Source organism: Scyliorhinus canicula, chromosome 11 (assembly GCF_902713615.1).
Source record: "Scyliorhinus canicula chromosome 11, sScyCan1.1, whole genome shotgun sequence".
Lineage (NCBI taxonomy): Eukaryota > Metazoa > Chordata > Chondrichthyes > Carcharhiniformes > Scyliorhinidae > Scyliorhinus > Scyliorhinus canicula.
The window spans coordinates 43265625-43283994 of NC_052156.1; the positions used below are offsets into that span (position 1 = coordinate 43265625).

General features: G+C 45.1%; 1 protein-coding gene across 2 annotated transcripts in view; it reads right to left on the reverse strand.

The window, feature by feature from the left end:
• Positions 1-12056, reverse strand: part of LOC119973061 (protein FAM107B-like) — a 232189-nt gene extending 220133 nt beyond the window's left edge. Inside the window, exon 1 of one of the 2 annotated variants that reach the window (XM_038810516.1) lies at positions 11802-12056. In XM_038810516.1, coding sequence (XP_038666444.1) covers positions 11802-12014 — 213 coding nt within the window. In that variant the 5' untranslated portion in view covers positions 12015-12056. The remainder of the gene's footprint in view (positions 1-11801) is intronic. The other variant, XM_038810517.1, reaches the window with a different exon arrangement.
• Between the last annotated feature and the right edge of the window lie 6314 nt (positions 12057-18370).

The following is an 18370-nucleotide window of genomic DNA, read 5'->3' on the forward strand; positions in this document are numbered from 1 at the left end:
GACCTGACTTATTGCTCAGTCAATGAAGTTGGCACAGACATGTCAGATGATTTACAATTCTTTAACTTATTTGGACCTCTTCATCTTATCAATTGTTGAAAAAGATGCGTATTATCCAATCCTTAAACTATGACAAGGTCCATCATATTGATTTGCAGCAGGATATGAAACCAAGGCCAGGATTTTTTGCTCCCATTCACGTCTGGTGGGTTTGGCGACAGGAGCGGAAAATATTGTTAGATGTGCAAAGTCGCATTTTACGTCGGGGTAAACACGTGATGTGAATGGCTCTCCTTCTGGCAGGGTTACGTTTCCCGATGTTGAACATCATTATAATAAATTACCATATTATTATCATGCCCGAACGCTGGAACCATCAGCCCACTGTCAGAAAATCCATCCACGTCGGCGTGACAACAAAATGTCGTGAATCCCGACTGGTCTCCCCAGGCGTGCACCTGGTGAGCAGACCTCACAGAAGAGTTCAGGTGAGTGTAGCACTCAGGGTGGAGAGGGTCATGCCAGAGCACTATCTGGGCACTGTCCCTGACATTCACTGGCACTAGCTGGGCACCACCCTGACAGTGCCAGGATAATGCCAGGGGGCAGTGCCCAGGCGATGCCCAGACAGTGCCAGCGGGTGCGGGGGTTCCAGGGTGAACAGGTTTGTACTCCCTGTATTGAGGCAACCTTTAAAAATGGCACCCTGGGCAGCACTGTGGTGCAGTGGGTTAGCCCTGCTGCCTCACGGCGCCAAGGTCCCAGGTTCGATCCCGGCTCTGGGTCACTGTCCATGTCAAGTTTGCACATTCTCCCCGTGTTTGCGTGGATTTCGCTCCCACAACCCAAAGATGTGCAGGGTAGGTGGATTGGCCACGCTAAATTGCCCCTTAATGGGAAAAAAAATGAATTGGGTACTCTAAATTTTAAAAAAATGGCACCCTGATCCTTGGCTGTCTAGGCTGGTGGCAGGGCTTGTAAATCAGAGGCAGCCCTGACAACGATACGTCGCGGAACACGTGACTTCTAGTTTTTATTTCCTTAATGGTGCACTATACGGCGGAGAAAGCCGCCGCCAGTCATTGGCTTTTGCTAATTCCTGGGAAAATCCCACCCCATCTCATATAATACTTCTGCATTATCTTTGTCATTAATATGTTTGAACACAGAGGCAGATATATTTTTGAAGATCAATATTGCAACTCCCCATCATAAATTAATCTATTGCTTGTTTTGTGCAGTGTGGATTACAGAGCTCTGGGTCTATCATCTAAATTACATTTCGGAATGATTCTATTTAACTATGTGTATTCCATCTTATTAGTCTATCAGTATAACTATCCCATTGCCATTGCAATTTGATTAAACTTCAAATGGGAGAGCAATATTTTTATGTTACACAAAATTAGCTGCAAGTTCCCCTTTTGTAACAGTGGAAAGAACACTAATTGCCTCTCCCATCAAGAAAGGATTAACTTGTTAGATGTGCTTTCTGTTCAGTATTTCATTTATGTCATTTTTTAAGGCAATTAAATCAAAGTCCACAGTAATACTCTTGAATGAAGCTGTTTTATCCTCTGAACATACTTTTAAACCTATTATTCACTTTGTCAGATTGAATGTCTACATGTTACTGTTGGAAGAACAAAACTCTATGCCTGCAAATACAGCAAACCTAGGTCAGAATGCTTGCTATAAAGATTCACATTGTTCAACAAAGTAAATTCTCAAATTAGCTTTAGTCTCTTCTTGTACAGAAACATAATCAATTGGACCTTGCATCGAAAGACCCGATTACACTTGAAATTCAGATGCATCTCTTATTACAGCAATCGTACTGATTAAAATCATGTTTAAATTCCTTTCCTCCGCACAATAACATTGATGGGACAGATGAAATAACAAACCTGACGCAGGTTATGTGCGTCCCGTGGGAGGGGCAGAGATTAGACAACTAAATTGTATCCTTCTTAATCATTCATAAAGCCTTATTTTCAATTCAATATTGGGTAATATCTGATTTACTTCAGGAAGTGAAAGTGGGCATTGAATTAGTTGTGGATGTAATTAGTCTGGGATTATTTATAAATTCAGATATAGTCTGAATACACAGATCAATGCATGATAAATCCTGAGAGTTGTTTTCTAATACAGAAATATAAAAATAGCATCTGTAATTTCAGATGAGAATTTCTGTGACACACTTGACAGCAAAGTCTGTGAAACTCAGAATTCTCTAAGAGGTGTTGTAACAGATATCTATCTATAGAAATGGATATAAACAATTGCTGTGGTGTAAGGAGAATTGGTGAGCCGCTGGTGAGGTAAAGGGGGCAGGATGGATTCACTGGTGAGTAGGAGGGAGCAGGGTGGAGGTACTGGTGAGGTTGAGGGTGCAGGGTGGAGGTACTGTTAAGGTGGAGGGTGCAGGGTGGAGGTACTGGTGAGGTGGAGGGTGCAGGGTGGAAGTACTGGTGAGGTGGAGGGTGCAGGGTGGAGGTACTGGTGAGGTGGAGGGTGCAGGGTGGAGGTACTGGTGAGGTGGAGGGTGCAGGGTGGAGGTACTGGTGAGGTGGAGGGTGCAGGGTGGAGGTACTGTTGAGGTGGAGGGTGCAGGGTGGAGGTACTGGTGAGATGGAGGGTGCAGGGTGGAGGTACTGTTGAGGTGGAGGGTGCAGGGTGGAGGTACTGGTGAGATGGAGGGTGCAGGGTGGAGGTACTGGTGAGGTGGAGGGTGCAGGGTAGAGGCACTGGTGAGGTAAAGGGGGCAGGATGGATTCACAGGTGAGGTGGAGGGTGCAGGGTGGAGGTACTGGTGAGGTAAAGGGGGCAGGATGGATTCACAGGTGAGGTGGAGGGTGCAGGGTGGAGGTACTGGTGAGGTAAAGGGGGCAGGATGGATTCACAGGTGAGGTGGAGGGTGCAGGATGGAGGTACTGGTGAGGTAAAGGGGGCAGGATGGATTCACTGGTGAGGTGGAGGGTGCAGGGTGGAGGTACTGCACCCACGGCCTCACGGTAGCATCAGTGCTTCACAGCTCCAGGGTCCCAGGTTCGATTCCCGGCTGGGTCACTGTCTGTGTGGAGTCTGCACGTCCTCCCCGTATGTGCGTGGGTTTCCTCCGGGTGCTCCGGTTTCCTCCCACAGTCCAAAGATGTGCAGGTTAGGTGGATTGGCCATGCTAAATTGCCCGTAGTGTAAGGTTAATGGGGGGATTGTTGGGTTACGGGTATACGGGTTACGTGGGTTTAAGTAGGGTGATCATTGCTCGGCACAACATCGAGGGCCGAAGGGCCTGTTCTGTGCTGTACTGTTCTATGTTCTATGTTCTATGTACTGGTGAGGTGGAGGGTGCAGGGTGGAGGTACTGGTGTGGTGGAAGGGCAGAGTTATGGAAAGGGCAGAATAATGGGCAGCATAATGGAGAGGACAGAGTAATTGAGGGGGCTAAGTTTTCAGTAGAGCAGAATAATGGAGGAAAAGAGTAATTGAGGAGGCAGAGTTATGGATAGAGCACAGTAGTGGAGGGGGCAGAGTAATGGACAGGGCAGATAAATGGACAGAACAGAGTAAAGGACAGGGCAGAGTAATGGAGAGGGCTGAATAATAGAGAGCAGAGTAGTCAAGAGGGCAGAGTAGTGGAGAGGGCAGAATAATGGGGAGGGCAGAGTTATGGGGAGGGCAGAGTAATGGGGAGGGCAGAGTAATGGGGAGGACAGAGTAATGGGGAGGGCAGAGTAATGGGGAGGGCAGAGTAATGGGGAGGGCAGAGTAATGGGGAGGACAGAGTAATGGGGAGGACAGAGTAAAGGACAGGGCAGAGTAATGGAGATAGCGGGGTTGTTAGCACAGTGTATGGCACTATGGCGTCACAGCGCCAGGGTCCCAGGTTCGATTCCCGGCTTGGGTCAACGTCTGAGCAGAGTCTGCACATCCTTCCCATGTCTGTGTGGGTTTCCTCCGGGTGCTCCAAATTCCTCCCACAAGTCCCGAAAGACTAGATATAAGGTAATTTGGACATTCTGAATTGTTCCTCTGTGACCCGAACAGGTGCCGGAGTGTGGCGACGAGGGCTTTTTACAGTAACTTCATTGCTGTGTTAATGGAAGCCGACTTAGAACATAGAACATAGAACAGTACAGCACAGAACAGGCCCTTCGGCCCTCAATGTTGTGCCGAGCCATGATCACCCTACTCAACCCACGTATCCACCCTATACCCGTAACCCAACAACCCCCCCTTAACCTTACTTTTATTAGGACACTACGGACTTGTGACAATAAAGCTCATTGTTATTATTATTAGTGGAGAGCACAGTAATGGAGGGGGCAGAGTAATGGAGGGGCAAAATAATGGATAACGCAGAATAATGCACAGCACGGAATAATGGAGAGTGCAGAGTAATAGAGAGAGCAGAATAGAGGACTAGGGAGAGTAATGGAGAAGGCAGAGTAAAAAAGAGGGCAGAGTAGTTGAGAGGGCAGAGCAATGGAGTTGGTAGAGTGATGGAGAGGGTAGAGTGATGGAGAGGGCAGAGTAATGGAGAGGGCAGAGTAATGGAGTTGGTAGAGTGATGGAGAGGGCAGAGTAATGGAGAGGGCAGAGTAATGTAGACACAGAGTAATGGAGAGCAGAGTAATGGAGAGGGCAGAGTAATGGAGTTGGTAGAGTGATGGAGAGGGCAGAGTAATGGAGAGGGCAGAGTAACGGAGAGGGCAGAGTAATGGAGTTGGTAGAGTGATGGAGAGAGCAGAGTAATGGAGAGGGCAGAGTAATGGAGAGGGCAGAGTAATGGAGTTGGTAGAGTGATGGAGAGGGCAGAGTAATGGAGAGGGCAGAGTAATGGAGTTGGTAGAGTGATGGAGAGGGCAGAGTAATGGAGAGGGCAGAGTAATGGAGAGGGCAGAGTAATGGAGTTGGTAGAGTGATGGAGAGGGCAGAGTAATGGAGAGGGCAGAGTAATGTAGAGGCAGAGTAATGGAGAGCAGAGTAATGGAGAGGGCAGAGTAATGGAGAGGGCAGAGTAATGGAGTTGGTAGAGTGATGGAGAGGGCAGAGTAATGGAGAGGGCAGAGTAATGGAGAGGGCAGAGTAATGGAGTTGGTAGAGTGATGGAGAGGGCAGAGTAATGGAGAGGGCAGAGTAATGGAGTTGGTAGAGTGATGGAGAGGGCAGAGTAATGGAGAGGGCAGAGTAATGGAGAGGGCAGAGTAATGGAGTTGGTAGAGTGATGGAGAGGGCAGAGTAATGGAGAGGGCAGAGTAATGTAGAGGCAGAGTAATGGAGAGCAGAGTAATGGAGAGGGCAGAGTAATGGAGAGGGCAGAGTAATGGAGTTGGTAGAGTGATGGAGAGGGCAGAGTAATGGAGAGGGCAGAGTAATGGAGAGGGCAGAGTAATGGAGTTGGTAGAGTGATGGAGAGGGCAGAGTAATGGAGAGGGCAGAGTAATGGAGAGGGCAGAGTAATGGAGTTGGTAGAGTGATGGAGAGGGCAGAGTAATGGAGAGGGCACAGTAATGGAGTTGGTAGAGTGATGGAGAGGGCAGAGTAATGGAGAGGGCACAGTAATGGAGTTGGTAGAGTGATGGAGAGCAGAGTAATGGAGAAGGCAGAGCAATAGAAAGGGCAGAGTAGTTGAGAGGGCAGAGTAATGCAAAGGGCAGAAGAATGGAGAGAGCAGAGTAGCTGAGAGGGCAGAGTAATGGAGAGGGCAGAATAATGGTGGAAATAGAGTAATGGAGATGGCAGATTAATGGAGAGGGCAGGGTAATGGAGATGGCAGAGTAATGGAGAGGACAGAGTAATGGAGAGGGGCAGAGTAACAGGCAGGGCAGAATACTGGACTGGGCAGAATAATGGAGATAGCAGAGTAATGGGCAGATAATGGAGAGGGCCGATAATGGTGAGGGCAGAATAATGGAAAGGGCAGATAATGAAGGAGGCAGATAATGGAGAGGGCAGAGTAATGGAAAGGACAGTGTAATGGAGAGGGCAGAATAATGGAAAGGGCAGAATAATTGAGAGGGCAGAATAATGGAGAGGGCAGAATAATGGAGAGGGCAGAATAATGGAGAGCACAGAATAATGGAGAGGGCAGAATAATGGAGAGCACAGAATAATGGAGAGGGCAGATAATGGAGACGGCAGAAAATGGAGAGGGCAGATAAAGGAGCGGGCAGATAAAGGAGCGGGTAGATAACCGGCAGAATAATGAAGAGGGCAGATAATAGATCGGGTCGAGTAATGGGCAGAATAATGGAGGGGGCAGAGTAAAAATCTGCTACCGACTTACAGGAGAAAAAGAACACCACAATTTGCCTTGAATTAAAAATTTGAAGAAGCATCTCTCAGGAAAACATTTATGAGAGTGACCTTATGCACTATCCTGATAACCTGGGATGAATAATGAATGCTTCAGCGGTATTATTACAATAGAATAGGATTGGTGTGCTAAAACACTTCTACACATGAATAATTCCGTACCAGTGAAATTACATTGAATATGAAACATTTTTTAACTTGTACTGTGGGACAAGTTTAAGAGTAGACAAATAGAATGATGCAGTGAGTAAAAAATGTCAACAGTTCCTCAGCACAAATATTCTTCAATTGTTAAATTCTTATTTCGAGATTAAAAAATACTTTCAGTTTTGACCTTAACTTTTCCCTCTTCTATTGTGCTGTTCATAGTCTTATCGGATTTACGTCTTTCAGTAACAAGATGGTTAAGTAGGAGGAAGCTAAAAGCAGCAATGTAGTCATGGGGTTTGGATTACCTCAAAGCACAGGAACAAATCTTGAGTAATATACACACATCACCTGACCTTTGATTCCATTACTTCCTTTAACTCCCTCCTGGCTATCCAATTCACTTTAACTTTAAATCCCATTTTGCCTTCCAGTCAAAGGTTTTCAGTGCCCGTTCCTGCATTGGAGTCGAGAAACAGGCCAGGCCTTTGTTTCCCACTGAATTACTGTTTTTGTCCTTTCAGTACAGGGAGGAGTGAAAAGAAGCTGTGGGTTTGCCACAGGGACAAAACAAACATGGAGAATCAAGCTGCATGACTTTTCTGTATCTCTCGACAGCCTGCTTCACAGGAGGCCTGTGGACATCTGTCATTTTCTGACCAGCCCAGAACTGAAATGAGTCAGGAAATTCTCAAAGGCTTTCGTGGTGCCTTGGAAAACATTTGGAAAAATTGTTCTAAATTACGTCAATGATTTTTTGTTACAAATAATTGTGGATTGAACAATTGCTAGTCTAATCCCCTGTCTTGAAGAACAGCTGATTTAATTTGTAATAAAGATGTAATAAAGAAGGTGATCATTTGTTTAATAAGGACATGGGGGATGCAACTTAACCGAATGAGAACAGAGCCTTATAAGGAGCGCATTTAGCCGCATGTTTCACGGCGCTCGCAGCACTGGGAAGCACAACGGTATCTACCATGACTCGGGTTAGATATGGGACCTTAGTGGGGAACGCGTGGCCGAGGCTGCACTTAATCCCTTTCCTGTACTGAGGAGCCCCGCTCACCAAAACTCCTCAAGTGCAGGGAGAGATTGGGATGCTATTTCCCAATGGCATCCCAATCTCTCGAGCCCTCAACGCGACCCCTCACCCCTCCAAGCCCGAATGCAGTGTAAGGGGATGCCCACACCCCCCTCAACCCCCCAACCCCCCTCAACTGCGCAGGGCACACCCCCATCCAATCACCTATGTGCAAAGAAAATGCCAGCTTGGCACACTGGCAATGCCCCTGCCAGCTGGCAGTGCCACCTGGGCACCATGGCAGTGCCAGGCTGACACCCAGATGGTGTCATAATATACACACACGTAGATGATGGTGCATAGACAGACACTGACTGACACACTGAATGACCAATCAACACACAGAACACAGCAGCCAATCACCAGACAGGACGCGGCCACCATAAAGCCAGAGGGCACTAGTTTTCCCGCTCTCTTGGGATGCAGCTTCTGAGACAGCCAGAGCCCGCGAACATCCACCATGTGCTAGCAGGATAGTCTGGTCAGGTTAACCTCAGGTCTCCAGTCAACTCAACATAGTGTCAACCCACAGTGCAAGTATGTTTAACAGCTCATAGTTCAATAAAATAGAGTTGTACTTCTACAAGTGTTGGCAGCCTGTCTCTCTCACTGCTATGGTAATCGCAGTCCTTGCAGACCCAGCATACCCAACACATCAGATGGGACTGCCAAAGTGCCAGGCTGGCATTGTCAGGGTGCTCATCTGATACCAGCAGTGTCAGGGTACCACCCTGCTCAGAGTGCATGGGGGCTTTCAATCCCCTAGGAAACCCACACGAGTGCCATTCTGTCTGGTCCCCGTTTGTGGCGACGAGTACTGAACTGCGCTCGCCCGAGGTCTCCAAGGGAAAGGGGATAGATCCCATTCCCTTGATGACCTCAGAGAACTGCATATTAAAGTGAGAGTAGTTGTCGCGATCTAATATGCAGATTTGCCAAAATGTGACCCTGTCCACAATGGGCGGGCTTCACATCGTGACGTCTCGCGAGCTCGCGTTAGATCCCACGATGCATGGTGAGCCAAGTAGACTCCGGGAGCAGCGTCTCCTGTTGTTTACGGGCCATGTTGCACCTTAGTGCGCTGCTTTTCGGGTTCAGCGTGGCCAGTAGATCCCGCCAGGGGAGTCCACATCGAGTAAAATAAAGAACATTGATTTATTTAGAATTAATTCATATAATTCCCGGTAGATCCCTACTAGGTCTCTTTCTGCTTGGTACCTTACTGGGTACGCTTTTATACATTGATCAAATGAGTTCTCCTGCCCCTCAGCGGGGGAGCTCGTACTCCGCCAGAACCATGAGGAAGATAATCATTCCTGCCCCTGTAAGTTCCGTGCGGGATATTACAATTTGACCATCCGGGTCTGTGCCAGTTCTTTGAGAGAGTTGTGCAAATAGCCCCGACTCTACTCTTTCTCCAGAACATATTTTCCTTTCTGGATTTACTAACAAAGATTCTAAAGAATTATTAATTGGGTTATGTTGGACTAATTTGTAAAATAACAGAATTCAGTGCCCTATTTCACTGAAGGCGAGGGACAGGTGAGGAGCCAGTGGGCGTGAGTCAAGCTCACCCCTGCTCACTGAGGTAATTTTTGGGCCCCATTGAACCAAATTAGGCCTAGCTTCTGTCTGGATTCACATCCACTATGTGGTGATGGTATGCCAGACTGGCAAATATGACAGGAGTCCATTGCCAGGGGCTTCCAGGAAAGGTCCCCAGCAGAGGGAAGTTTAGGAATTGGGGTTCTGGAGGCAACGGTAATGTGGGAGGGAAGCCATGGACAGGGAAGGCCTGAGGTTTTCTTGCTCGGCCTGGAGAGTTACTGGTGCTCCTGGTTCGGTTGGCACCAAGTACTGAATATGCAACTGCCTGCATCTTCCCAAGACCCAGGACTTAAAATACTGTCTAGGGTCAGTGTGCCATTGGGTTGTACGCAGAGCTATGTCCCCATTTTGTCAGTCTTGTTGAGCATGAGGTGGGGAAGCGAGGAGGATTAAATAACTCGGGTTTAATTCATCAAATTGGATTAGGCCTAAATTCAATAGTTTTGGAGTTAAAAGCACCTGTACCATTAACAAGACAACATACAAGCACCAGATAGATTTATATAGCACTGTTAACACTGAGATATGTCACAAGATACAATTAGAACGAGGACACAAATATCTACTGGACCAGTGCCACAATAAGCACTTGGAAGAAGTTGAAAAAGCATGCAATTTAATTTATATCAAAAAATAAGCGTACTTTTTTGCTAAATGCTTGTAACCATCAAAACGAGGAATATCAATACTGCGAATAAAACAGTGTCAGCATCAAACATGTACAGATCAGAGGCCGAATAGCACATGTGTGGAGCAAAGCTTCTTTTACGAGCCATAACAAGTTGTGTAATCCTAGACTCAGATTGCAGTGGTTGTGATGACTCTGTTTCTCAAAGCCACCACTGGAGCCTCTCTGAATTAGGACACCAATTTGGCAAGCTTCATTTGGTTTCACATTGTGGAGCCGTGCCCACTAGTAACTGGAATGAAACTGTCCAAACTCATTTCACTTAAGATGCTCTACAGCTGACCGAGAAAGGAAACTTTATACATAGTTGTGGGCCTTATTTAAACCCAAATCTCAGAAGTGAAAGACAGTGATTTAACCCAGTTTGCCAGCAATGAATCTACAGTGCTTTTGCCATTTAAAGATCATAATATGATGGTCTTGGAGAAGTTCCAGCAATTTAGCAATGTAAGAGGTTGAGTACTTTTTTAATATATCGGCTGATTAACCATGGAATTGCTCACAGTGAGTCTGGGAATATGCTGAATTCATAACTCTAGGAGCGTTGAATCCTGAAAAATCAATTTCTCCTTGTGGCAGCAGATTCCACATTTTAACCACATGGGCAAAGAAGTTCCCCCTGAATTCCCTATTAGAGTTATTAGTGATGATCTTATATTTATGGCGTCTAGTTCTGTTTGCTCCCAGAAGTGTAAACGGCGTCATTTCCACATGTAACCTATCAAATCCTTTCATAACCTTAAAGACCGCTATGACGCCACACCTTAGCCTTCTGTTTTCTGTTTAGAGAAAAGAGCTCAGCCTGTTCAATCTTTCCTGATGGGTATAACCTGCCAAGAAGGTCAAATGTTCAATCTATTGTGTGCTGTATTAATCGATCTCAGCTAGTTTGATGTCAGGGCCCTTAGAATCAGCCCAGAGAAGTGAAAACAGCAAGGGTGGCCATTCCTAATTATTATCTAATGACCTCTGAGGGAAAGTTGTCCTCAAAAGTATGCTCGACTATAGATTAATGACCTTTGCGAGGCTCGCCATTTACAATTAAACATGAAGAACAGCTGTTCAGAAATGGAGTCAAAGCTGGGATTTTCCAAATTATTTGCAGCATGAGACAAAGAAAGTAGCAGGAATTTTCTTTCTGCCAGTTATCTCTATCGCTTCCTCTGATGGCATGAATTCTTTGCGAGGTATGGTTTCACCTACACGAACCATCATACTTTTCCCAATCGTCCACTCCTGCAGTGTGTGTGTGGGTGAATCCTGGAGTATCTGATCCTGTGCTTAGCCAACATCAGAACTCCAGAAAAGGTCACTGGATTTTGATACTAAGTAGTATCTTGATCAATTTTGTCCACCCTGTGGACAACTATAACATCCTCACCACTGGCCCAATGGACTGTATGTATCTCAGCAAGTTCTTCCTGCCCTTATCATCGTTCAGCTACTCACTGTCTTAAGCAATCGCAACATTGTGGGAAGCTCTACTGTAGCGAGACCTATGCTGCAAGATCAGGGTTGCAATTTCTGGTTCAATGTTGGATTATTAATATTCCAGCCAAAGCTTTTTGATATCCACAACCTTCACTGTTTCAGATGACCATACGTTGAACTATACCAAATCTGTTACATGGGACAAAACCAGGGAATGAGAAAAAGTATGAGGAAATAAATAGATCAGGAAAAAAAATGTACATTTTGAATGGTAAACTTCATATTATTTAAACAGAATGAGCTTTAAGCAATGCAAGCCCATAACTTATTTCTCTCTTTTCAGTTTGTACATGTCACTTCTTCTTAGCTGCTGGCACTGAACTTTAATACAGGCAATTATTCACATTCAGCATATAAAATATGGGACTAAGCTATTAATGTTTTATGAGCTGCCAGCAGTTCTGACCCTGCTTTTCATCGTGCAAACTGTTAAATTAAGATGAAGAACAAAAGACTCAGTACCTTTTTGCCATGAGCTGCTCCCATGCTGATGGCTCTCCTCACTCCTCTCTCTTCAGGATCTGCTGCAGTTCCCCCTGAACAATATCCTTTCCTGTCTGGGCTCCCTGTGCTGTTCTCTTTCTGTAAGAGAAGCTGCCTGCACAATATGCGAGGAGGCACAGACTGCAGCAGGCAGGCAGGCAGGAGATGTGAAAACACGCAGCTCTGGCACATTGACAACTTTGGTTTCTTCCACAGAACCAGGGCTTTACTAGTTCAGCAGAATGGCAAAGACTTCGGAAGGAAAAACCAAAGAAGTATTTAAGAGTCTGACCAATTTACAAAATAAATGAACAACAAAAAAAAAATCACTGCAAATGCAATTCTGATCTTCACAAATATTTACCTCTAAAGTCTACAGCAAGCTGTAGTATGTGCCCTGTGAAGCTTTAGTACTGAATAAAGATTACTTTAATTGCTCATGACACAATGTGATGATGCACAGAGCACATGGATAGCTTTACATAGAATGTGACAGCCCTGCAATGCCTCTCTATTACACAGAGAGAAGGTGCTTCTGCTGCGTATGGGCCTGGGTCTTCCCACATACACATTTAGAGTTCTTCCCAGCAGTTATGCCAGCCATTTTGGTAGTTCACACAGATTACCCTAGTAAATTCTCTTGACCAACTGCTGGTGATGCGTCACAGCCAGGCAGTTTCTGCTTAAAATCCTCTTAAGTCTCCTGTTGATCAACAGTTTCATTACAACACACTTACATCAGTGAATTGCAAAGTTCTCATTCTGTTACTTAAAGCAGGCTTTTTGTTAAATGGGCTTTAATATCTGAATTGCACAATTCAAGGTGGATGAGTAGACGGGACCGAAAAATAACACAAATATGAGCGCTTAACACATTTTAACCATTGATCTGGACAATCAAAAGAAGTGTAAAATCTTGCAACAGTCCCTTGTTTGCATTTATCAAAATAAAGCCCTCATATTTTACACCAGGCTATGTCAGCCAGCAATATCCTTTTCCGGATGGCCCAATGGGACCGAGTCAACTTCCTCTCGCGTGTATTTTTATCATTGCAGACTTTGTAAATAAACTGTTCAAAACCAGCAATCATCAACGTTTCTTACCATCAACTCCTTTTAGTCATTTGATGTCTTTTCAAGGGCAACCAAAAGGTGATTTCTGGTGGTTAGGAGTTCTCACAAGTCCGATCTTTATAAAGCAGACACATGACTTACACTAGATCTTACTCTCAATCTAATGACCAAAAATAGGCAAGAGGTGTGGTAAACCACTGTTAGTATATTACATGTATTGTGGTAACCTGCTACTAGATTACATGTAATGTGGTAAACCGCTGCCTGATGGCTCCGCCTCCCATCGGGCTCGGTATAAAGGTGGCTGACCTCCGGCCATGTCCCAGTTCGGGATCAGAGGCCAGGGGGCTTTCTGTTTAGCTTATTAAAGCCTCAGTTTCATTGACTACTCGTCTTGTGTTGATTGATGGCACATCAAGAGGGGATGAACCATGCAGGCTTTCTCAAAAGAATTCTTCCCCCAGAATATCCTCATCTTTGTTCCTATCTTCAGAATGAAGGTAAAAGCTTCATTCTATTTACTTGTTGGTGATATGACAACTATTCAGGATCTGCTGCTGAGGTATTGATCTGGGAAGGTGGATTGACTGCCCATGGGATAGAAGTTGCATGTATTCTGAAGCAGGGCGTTGAAGATATTCTGCTTCAGCTCCAATCCAAGTCTGGCACTTTGCAAGAACGCAGGAGAGCCTAACTTGCCAATTGATCTTACACAAAATATTTTGGCTGCAAATATTGCTTTTAAGCAAAAACTGACTCAGCAACAATTCCCAGAGCGATATTTAGATGTTTCTGAGGCTTTTCTCCTGGTCATTGTACATAAGGAGGCCCCAAACTGCAAACACAGGAGAAAACATAGAAACGTAGAAAATAGGAGCTGGAGTAGGCCATTTGGCCCATTGAACCTGCTCTGCTATCATTATGATCCAACTCAGTAACCTGTTCCTACTTTCCCAGATTTAGCCAGGCAACTGAAATGTTCCCTTTGGTATTAACCTCGGATAATGAAAATCCCGCGCTATTCCTCCCCATTTCCTCCATGGATAGTATTTTAGAACTCTATTAGCAGAAGTGGTAACAGAAAAGCCTTTCGGATTATGATGATAGATCAGAAACGTGCAGTGAATGGCTAATATGATGTAGCTAATCAGATAATTGATTGTCCTTGGCATGCATGAGGTAAACCGGCTTGTTTGAATTCTGTATGATGAATGTTTAATACCAATCACTTCAGGAAATCAGAGGACAGAGAGAGAACCCGAGTAATAATAATCAAGACTCATATGATCTCATGCTATTCGGATGCAATCTCATTGAGTTACTTGTATCCAATGAAGCTGTGCGTTATGTTACTTAATATTTTCAGGAAAGGAAATGATGTGAGACATTATGCTAGATTTTCCAGAGGCATTTTTAAGGTAAAGTACAAGTAAATGTTTTTGAATTTCAAGGGCTTTTGATGGAAACCCTTCATATACCCCCTGTTGTGGCACCTAAAATGACAAGAGATTTAAGACTTCATAAAATGCAAGCGGAAAATATTAATTAATGGATTTCCTGTTTAGCTTAGTGTTGTAGAATGCATTTAAGGGATAGCAGCATGGCAGCAATAGAAGGGAAGTGTGTCACGCGATTTAGTCTTAGTTTCATTATGTGACCATCAATTCACACGACACGTAGTTGGAAGTGAACAGTGGTTTTAATGATCTTACAACGAAGCCTGCCTGCGACGAGATGAACTGGCAGGCAGGCTCAGACTGCCAGGCTTTATACTTCCAGTTAGTGGGAGGAGCCATGGGCGGAGCCAAGGGTGGAGTCCAGTACAAACTCCTCATCTCCCCCTAGGGGCAGAGCCGCGCAACTGCTCGTATACCGAGCTTACAGACACTGTACATCATATATAATAACAGTGTGAATTACACGGACTGTGATCCACCACATTTCACTTTTACTTTTGAGCAGAGCACACATACAGCTCTGCTGCTGATGTCTTCATGCTTTCTCCTTTTGTATAAATGTTCTCATGTGCCAATCTTAATAAATAAACCCACAATGTGTTTATCAATCCCTTCTGAGTGTTTCTCAGTGCTTTCATGTTATTGTAACAATACAACATGGTGCTCAGCGAAAATCTGTCTGGCAGCAAGATTAGGTACAGATACAACATGGTAAACGGCCTTGGATTGTGCTTCATAGCATGAGGCGACCCTCGACATTCTGGCCATCTCATAACAAAGTCATAGCGTTGGAGGGTTGAAATCACAGCGTGGTGACTGCACAGAAAAGCTTTGAAAATACCGTGCGTGGATAGATAAACAGATTGATCCCTTGTGATGAGGTTGCTGCAAGTAGCCTGTCAGTCCAGTGAGTGGGACAATGCGTCGAGAGGACCAGAAGTGAGTTAGCTCAGTCGGAAAAGCCGAGTGACCAAGACATTGTCTGGATCAATAGCGAGCAAGAGGGTCAAACAAACAAGAAAACCCATCATAAAAATTGGGCCAGAGAAGGTTGCGAATATAACGGATGGAGCTGAGGAAAAACGTGCTAAAGTGGCTCCAGTGAGGGGCAGCAAGGCGGGACAGTAGTTAGCACTACTGCCTCACGGCACTGGGTTCCCGGGTTCAATTCCGGCCCTGGGTCACTGTCCGTGTGGAGTTTGCACATTCTCCCCGTGTGTGCGTGTGTCTCACCCCCACAACACAAAACGATGTGCAGGTTAAGTGAATTGGCCAAGCTAAATTACCTTAATTGGAAAAAAAGAATTGGGTACTCTAAATTAAAAAAAAGAAGAAATAAAAAGTGGCTCCAGTGACGCTCACCCCAGGTATTGTCGGAGAAGGAAGGTCAAAGGGATCGTGTAAAAATGTGCACAAAATTCCCCAGTTTGAATTGGGATGCAGTTGAATTACTATCTGAATTGAAAATGTTTAAACAGCATACAGAGCTATGGTTTCTTGATTCAGCTGTGCCTGAAGCATACAAGCAAGCCAGAAATAAAATCACCTACAGTTGTGAATGAAGGTCTGCGCAGGCTGATCACATCAAGGTAAACTGCAAAGAGCTGACGGGTCCTCAGGGTATGCAAACTACATTTGAAGATTGGATCTGTAACAGGTTAAACTTCCATATTCATCAATTAGAGTTCATGTCATTTTGACAACAGCCTATGGAATCCTAGATCACTTCAGCAGCAGATGCAGAAAAAAAGGGTCCATTCTGGGATTTTTCCAACGCAGAGCTAACAGACAGAATTGTTGAGATGTTGACCACATCCACTCCTTTGGAAGAATTCCAGAAAGATCTTTTAGACAAGTATCTAAGTGTTCCTCAAGGATGGAATACAAAGCGATCCTCATAGGCTGATGAAGTTTACAGGTCCTAAGTACAATTCCAATTGTTGACACACTCACTAGAACACACAAACCTAGCAAGACATATGGAAGATGTGGCCATCTGCATGCAGCAAGGGGATGCCCAGCTTTTCATCAATTCTGCCAGGCTTATGGCAGAATGGCAGTGGCAATGCACTAGAGCAAAGGCCGATGTAGCAACAAAGAGCCATGCACTGATCCCAACAGATCGTAGACAATGGTATCTTCAGGTAATACCATCCAGTATGCTCTAAGAAACATATACATGAGGTGATTGACAAGCCAGAAAATGACGACAATGTGTACGATGAGACAAAGGAAGAACACGTTTCACACTGTCAATCATGTGGAAAGTGTAAATATGATTATACCATCCAGAGTATTTGTCAACATTCAAATAATCTGTCCTAAGAAAGTTGGCAACTATTCGCTATTGGCCAAAATTGAGATGGGGCAAGTGCTAACATGCTACCCCTGTGAATTCTAAAAGACAGGTCTCCACAGACATGAGAGGCCATCGTAAAACCTACTCCTGTGCAACTTTTGGCAAACAGGGATTCACTATTTCCATGTGCGGAATCCATCGTCCTGGAGTGCAAGTACAATCAATTCTCCAGGGAGTCACAGATGTTCTACTTCCTGGAGGCTAAAGGTGCAGCGTTTGGAGGTCTATCAACGTGCTATGACCTCACACTAATAACAATCCATCGAATCAGTCAAACCTCACAGGGAAGATGAACCTCAGAAACTACTCCTACTTCCTCAGTTCGCAACTTTACATCAAGATATCCAGAATTTTCGACAGAATTGGCAGTTTCAAGGGGAGCTGCAACGTTATGTTTGCAGGAGAATGCAAGTCTGTCAATTGAACTGGTACATTTTATGCAATGCAAATACCAGCAGCTGCAAGAAGAAACAATGGGAAATTCCACAGTACAGAAACTGTAGAAAACCATTATTGAAGGGTGGCCTGATTCAATTCAACATGTCCCCAAACACATGAGACCATTTTGGCCTCACCGGGACGAGCTGGGCCTCGCCCGGAGAATCATTTTCATAGGCGGGCAGGTGATCATACCAGAGTCCTTGAGACAAGACATTCTTCAACAATTTCATCACTCTCTGAATTTCAAGTTAACCCAAATCCATGATGTAACCTCTGATGTCACATCCGGAATGACAAGAGATTAAAGCCTCAGGTCATATGACCATAAAAGGACCATATTAATGAATGGATTTCCTGTACAGCTTAGGACATCAACATTTATTATTTTGCATATTCCTGGTTGCCAGGTAAACATGCTGAAAACAAACCTGAAATGCTCCTACATTTCCATCCTTTCGAAAGCTGGTTTTGTACTGACAGCCTCATCACAACCTGCAGAGCAAGTTTCCAGTTTCTAACAGTGTGGTCCTAGGTAATGAAAGTGTGGGAGTTAAGGTGCTGGTGATTCATTTGTGACGTGGCCAAATGAAAGTAACTGTACAGAGTATTTTTTTGATAAAATATTATAAGACAGTACACAAGAGCAAATACAAAACTGGTGAAGGCTGAGGCAAATAAAGATAAAGGCTGCGATTCTGACAAAACATTTCTAAGTTAATTTGTGGCGGGTTTTTCAGGGAGTTTCCCGCTTGCTCGGCTCTACCGGCGGAGTCTCCACTTCTATTCAATGACATTTAGTCACTTTTTTGGGCTCGGGGGAGTTTCTCAGCGGTTTAGCCAACACTAAAACTTTTTTTTTTAGCACTGGGGAGCTGAACTCCGAGATCGGGCCACGATTTTGAAAGGGTGCCCCGATCTCGAAGTGAACTTGTGGGTCACCCCACACCCATGGGCAATGACACCCCCCCCCCCCCCCCCCACACCCTCCAAGTGAGAATACCCTACTATGGGGTCCCCGGGGGTCTCCCCTCTTCAGGCCCCCCCCAAGCCCCCTTACATCACCCCCTCCCTTCTAGGACCCGCAACCATCACCCACCCAATATCCTGGAGGCCCCCTACTTATGTTCCTTGCACTCCCCACTCTTCAAACACCCCATCCACCCTGGCACTCAGAACCCTTGCATTGGCACCCTGGCAACCAGGCAGTGCTCCTGTCA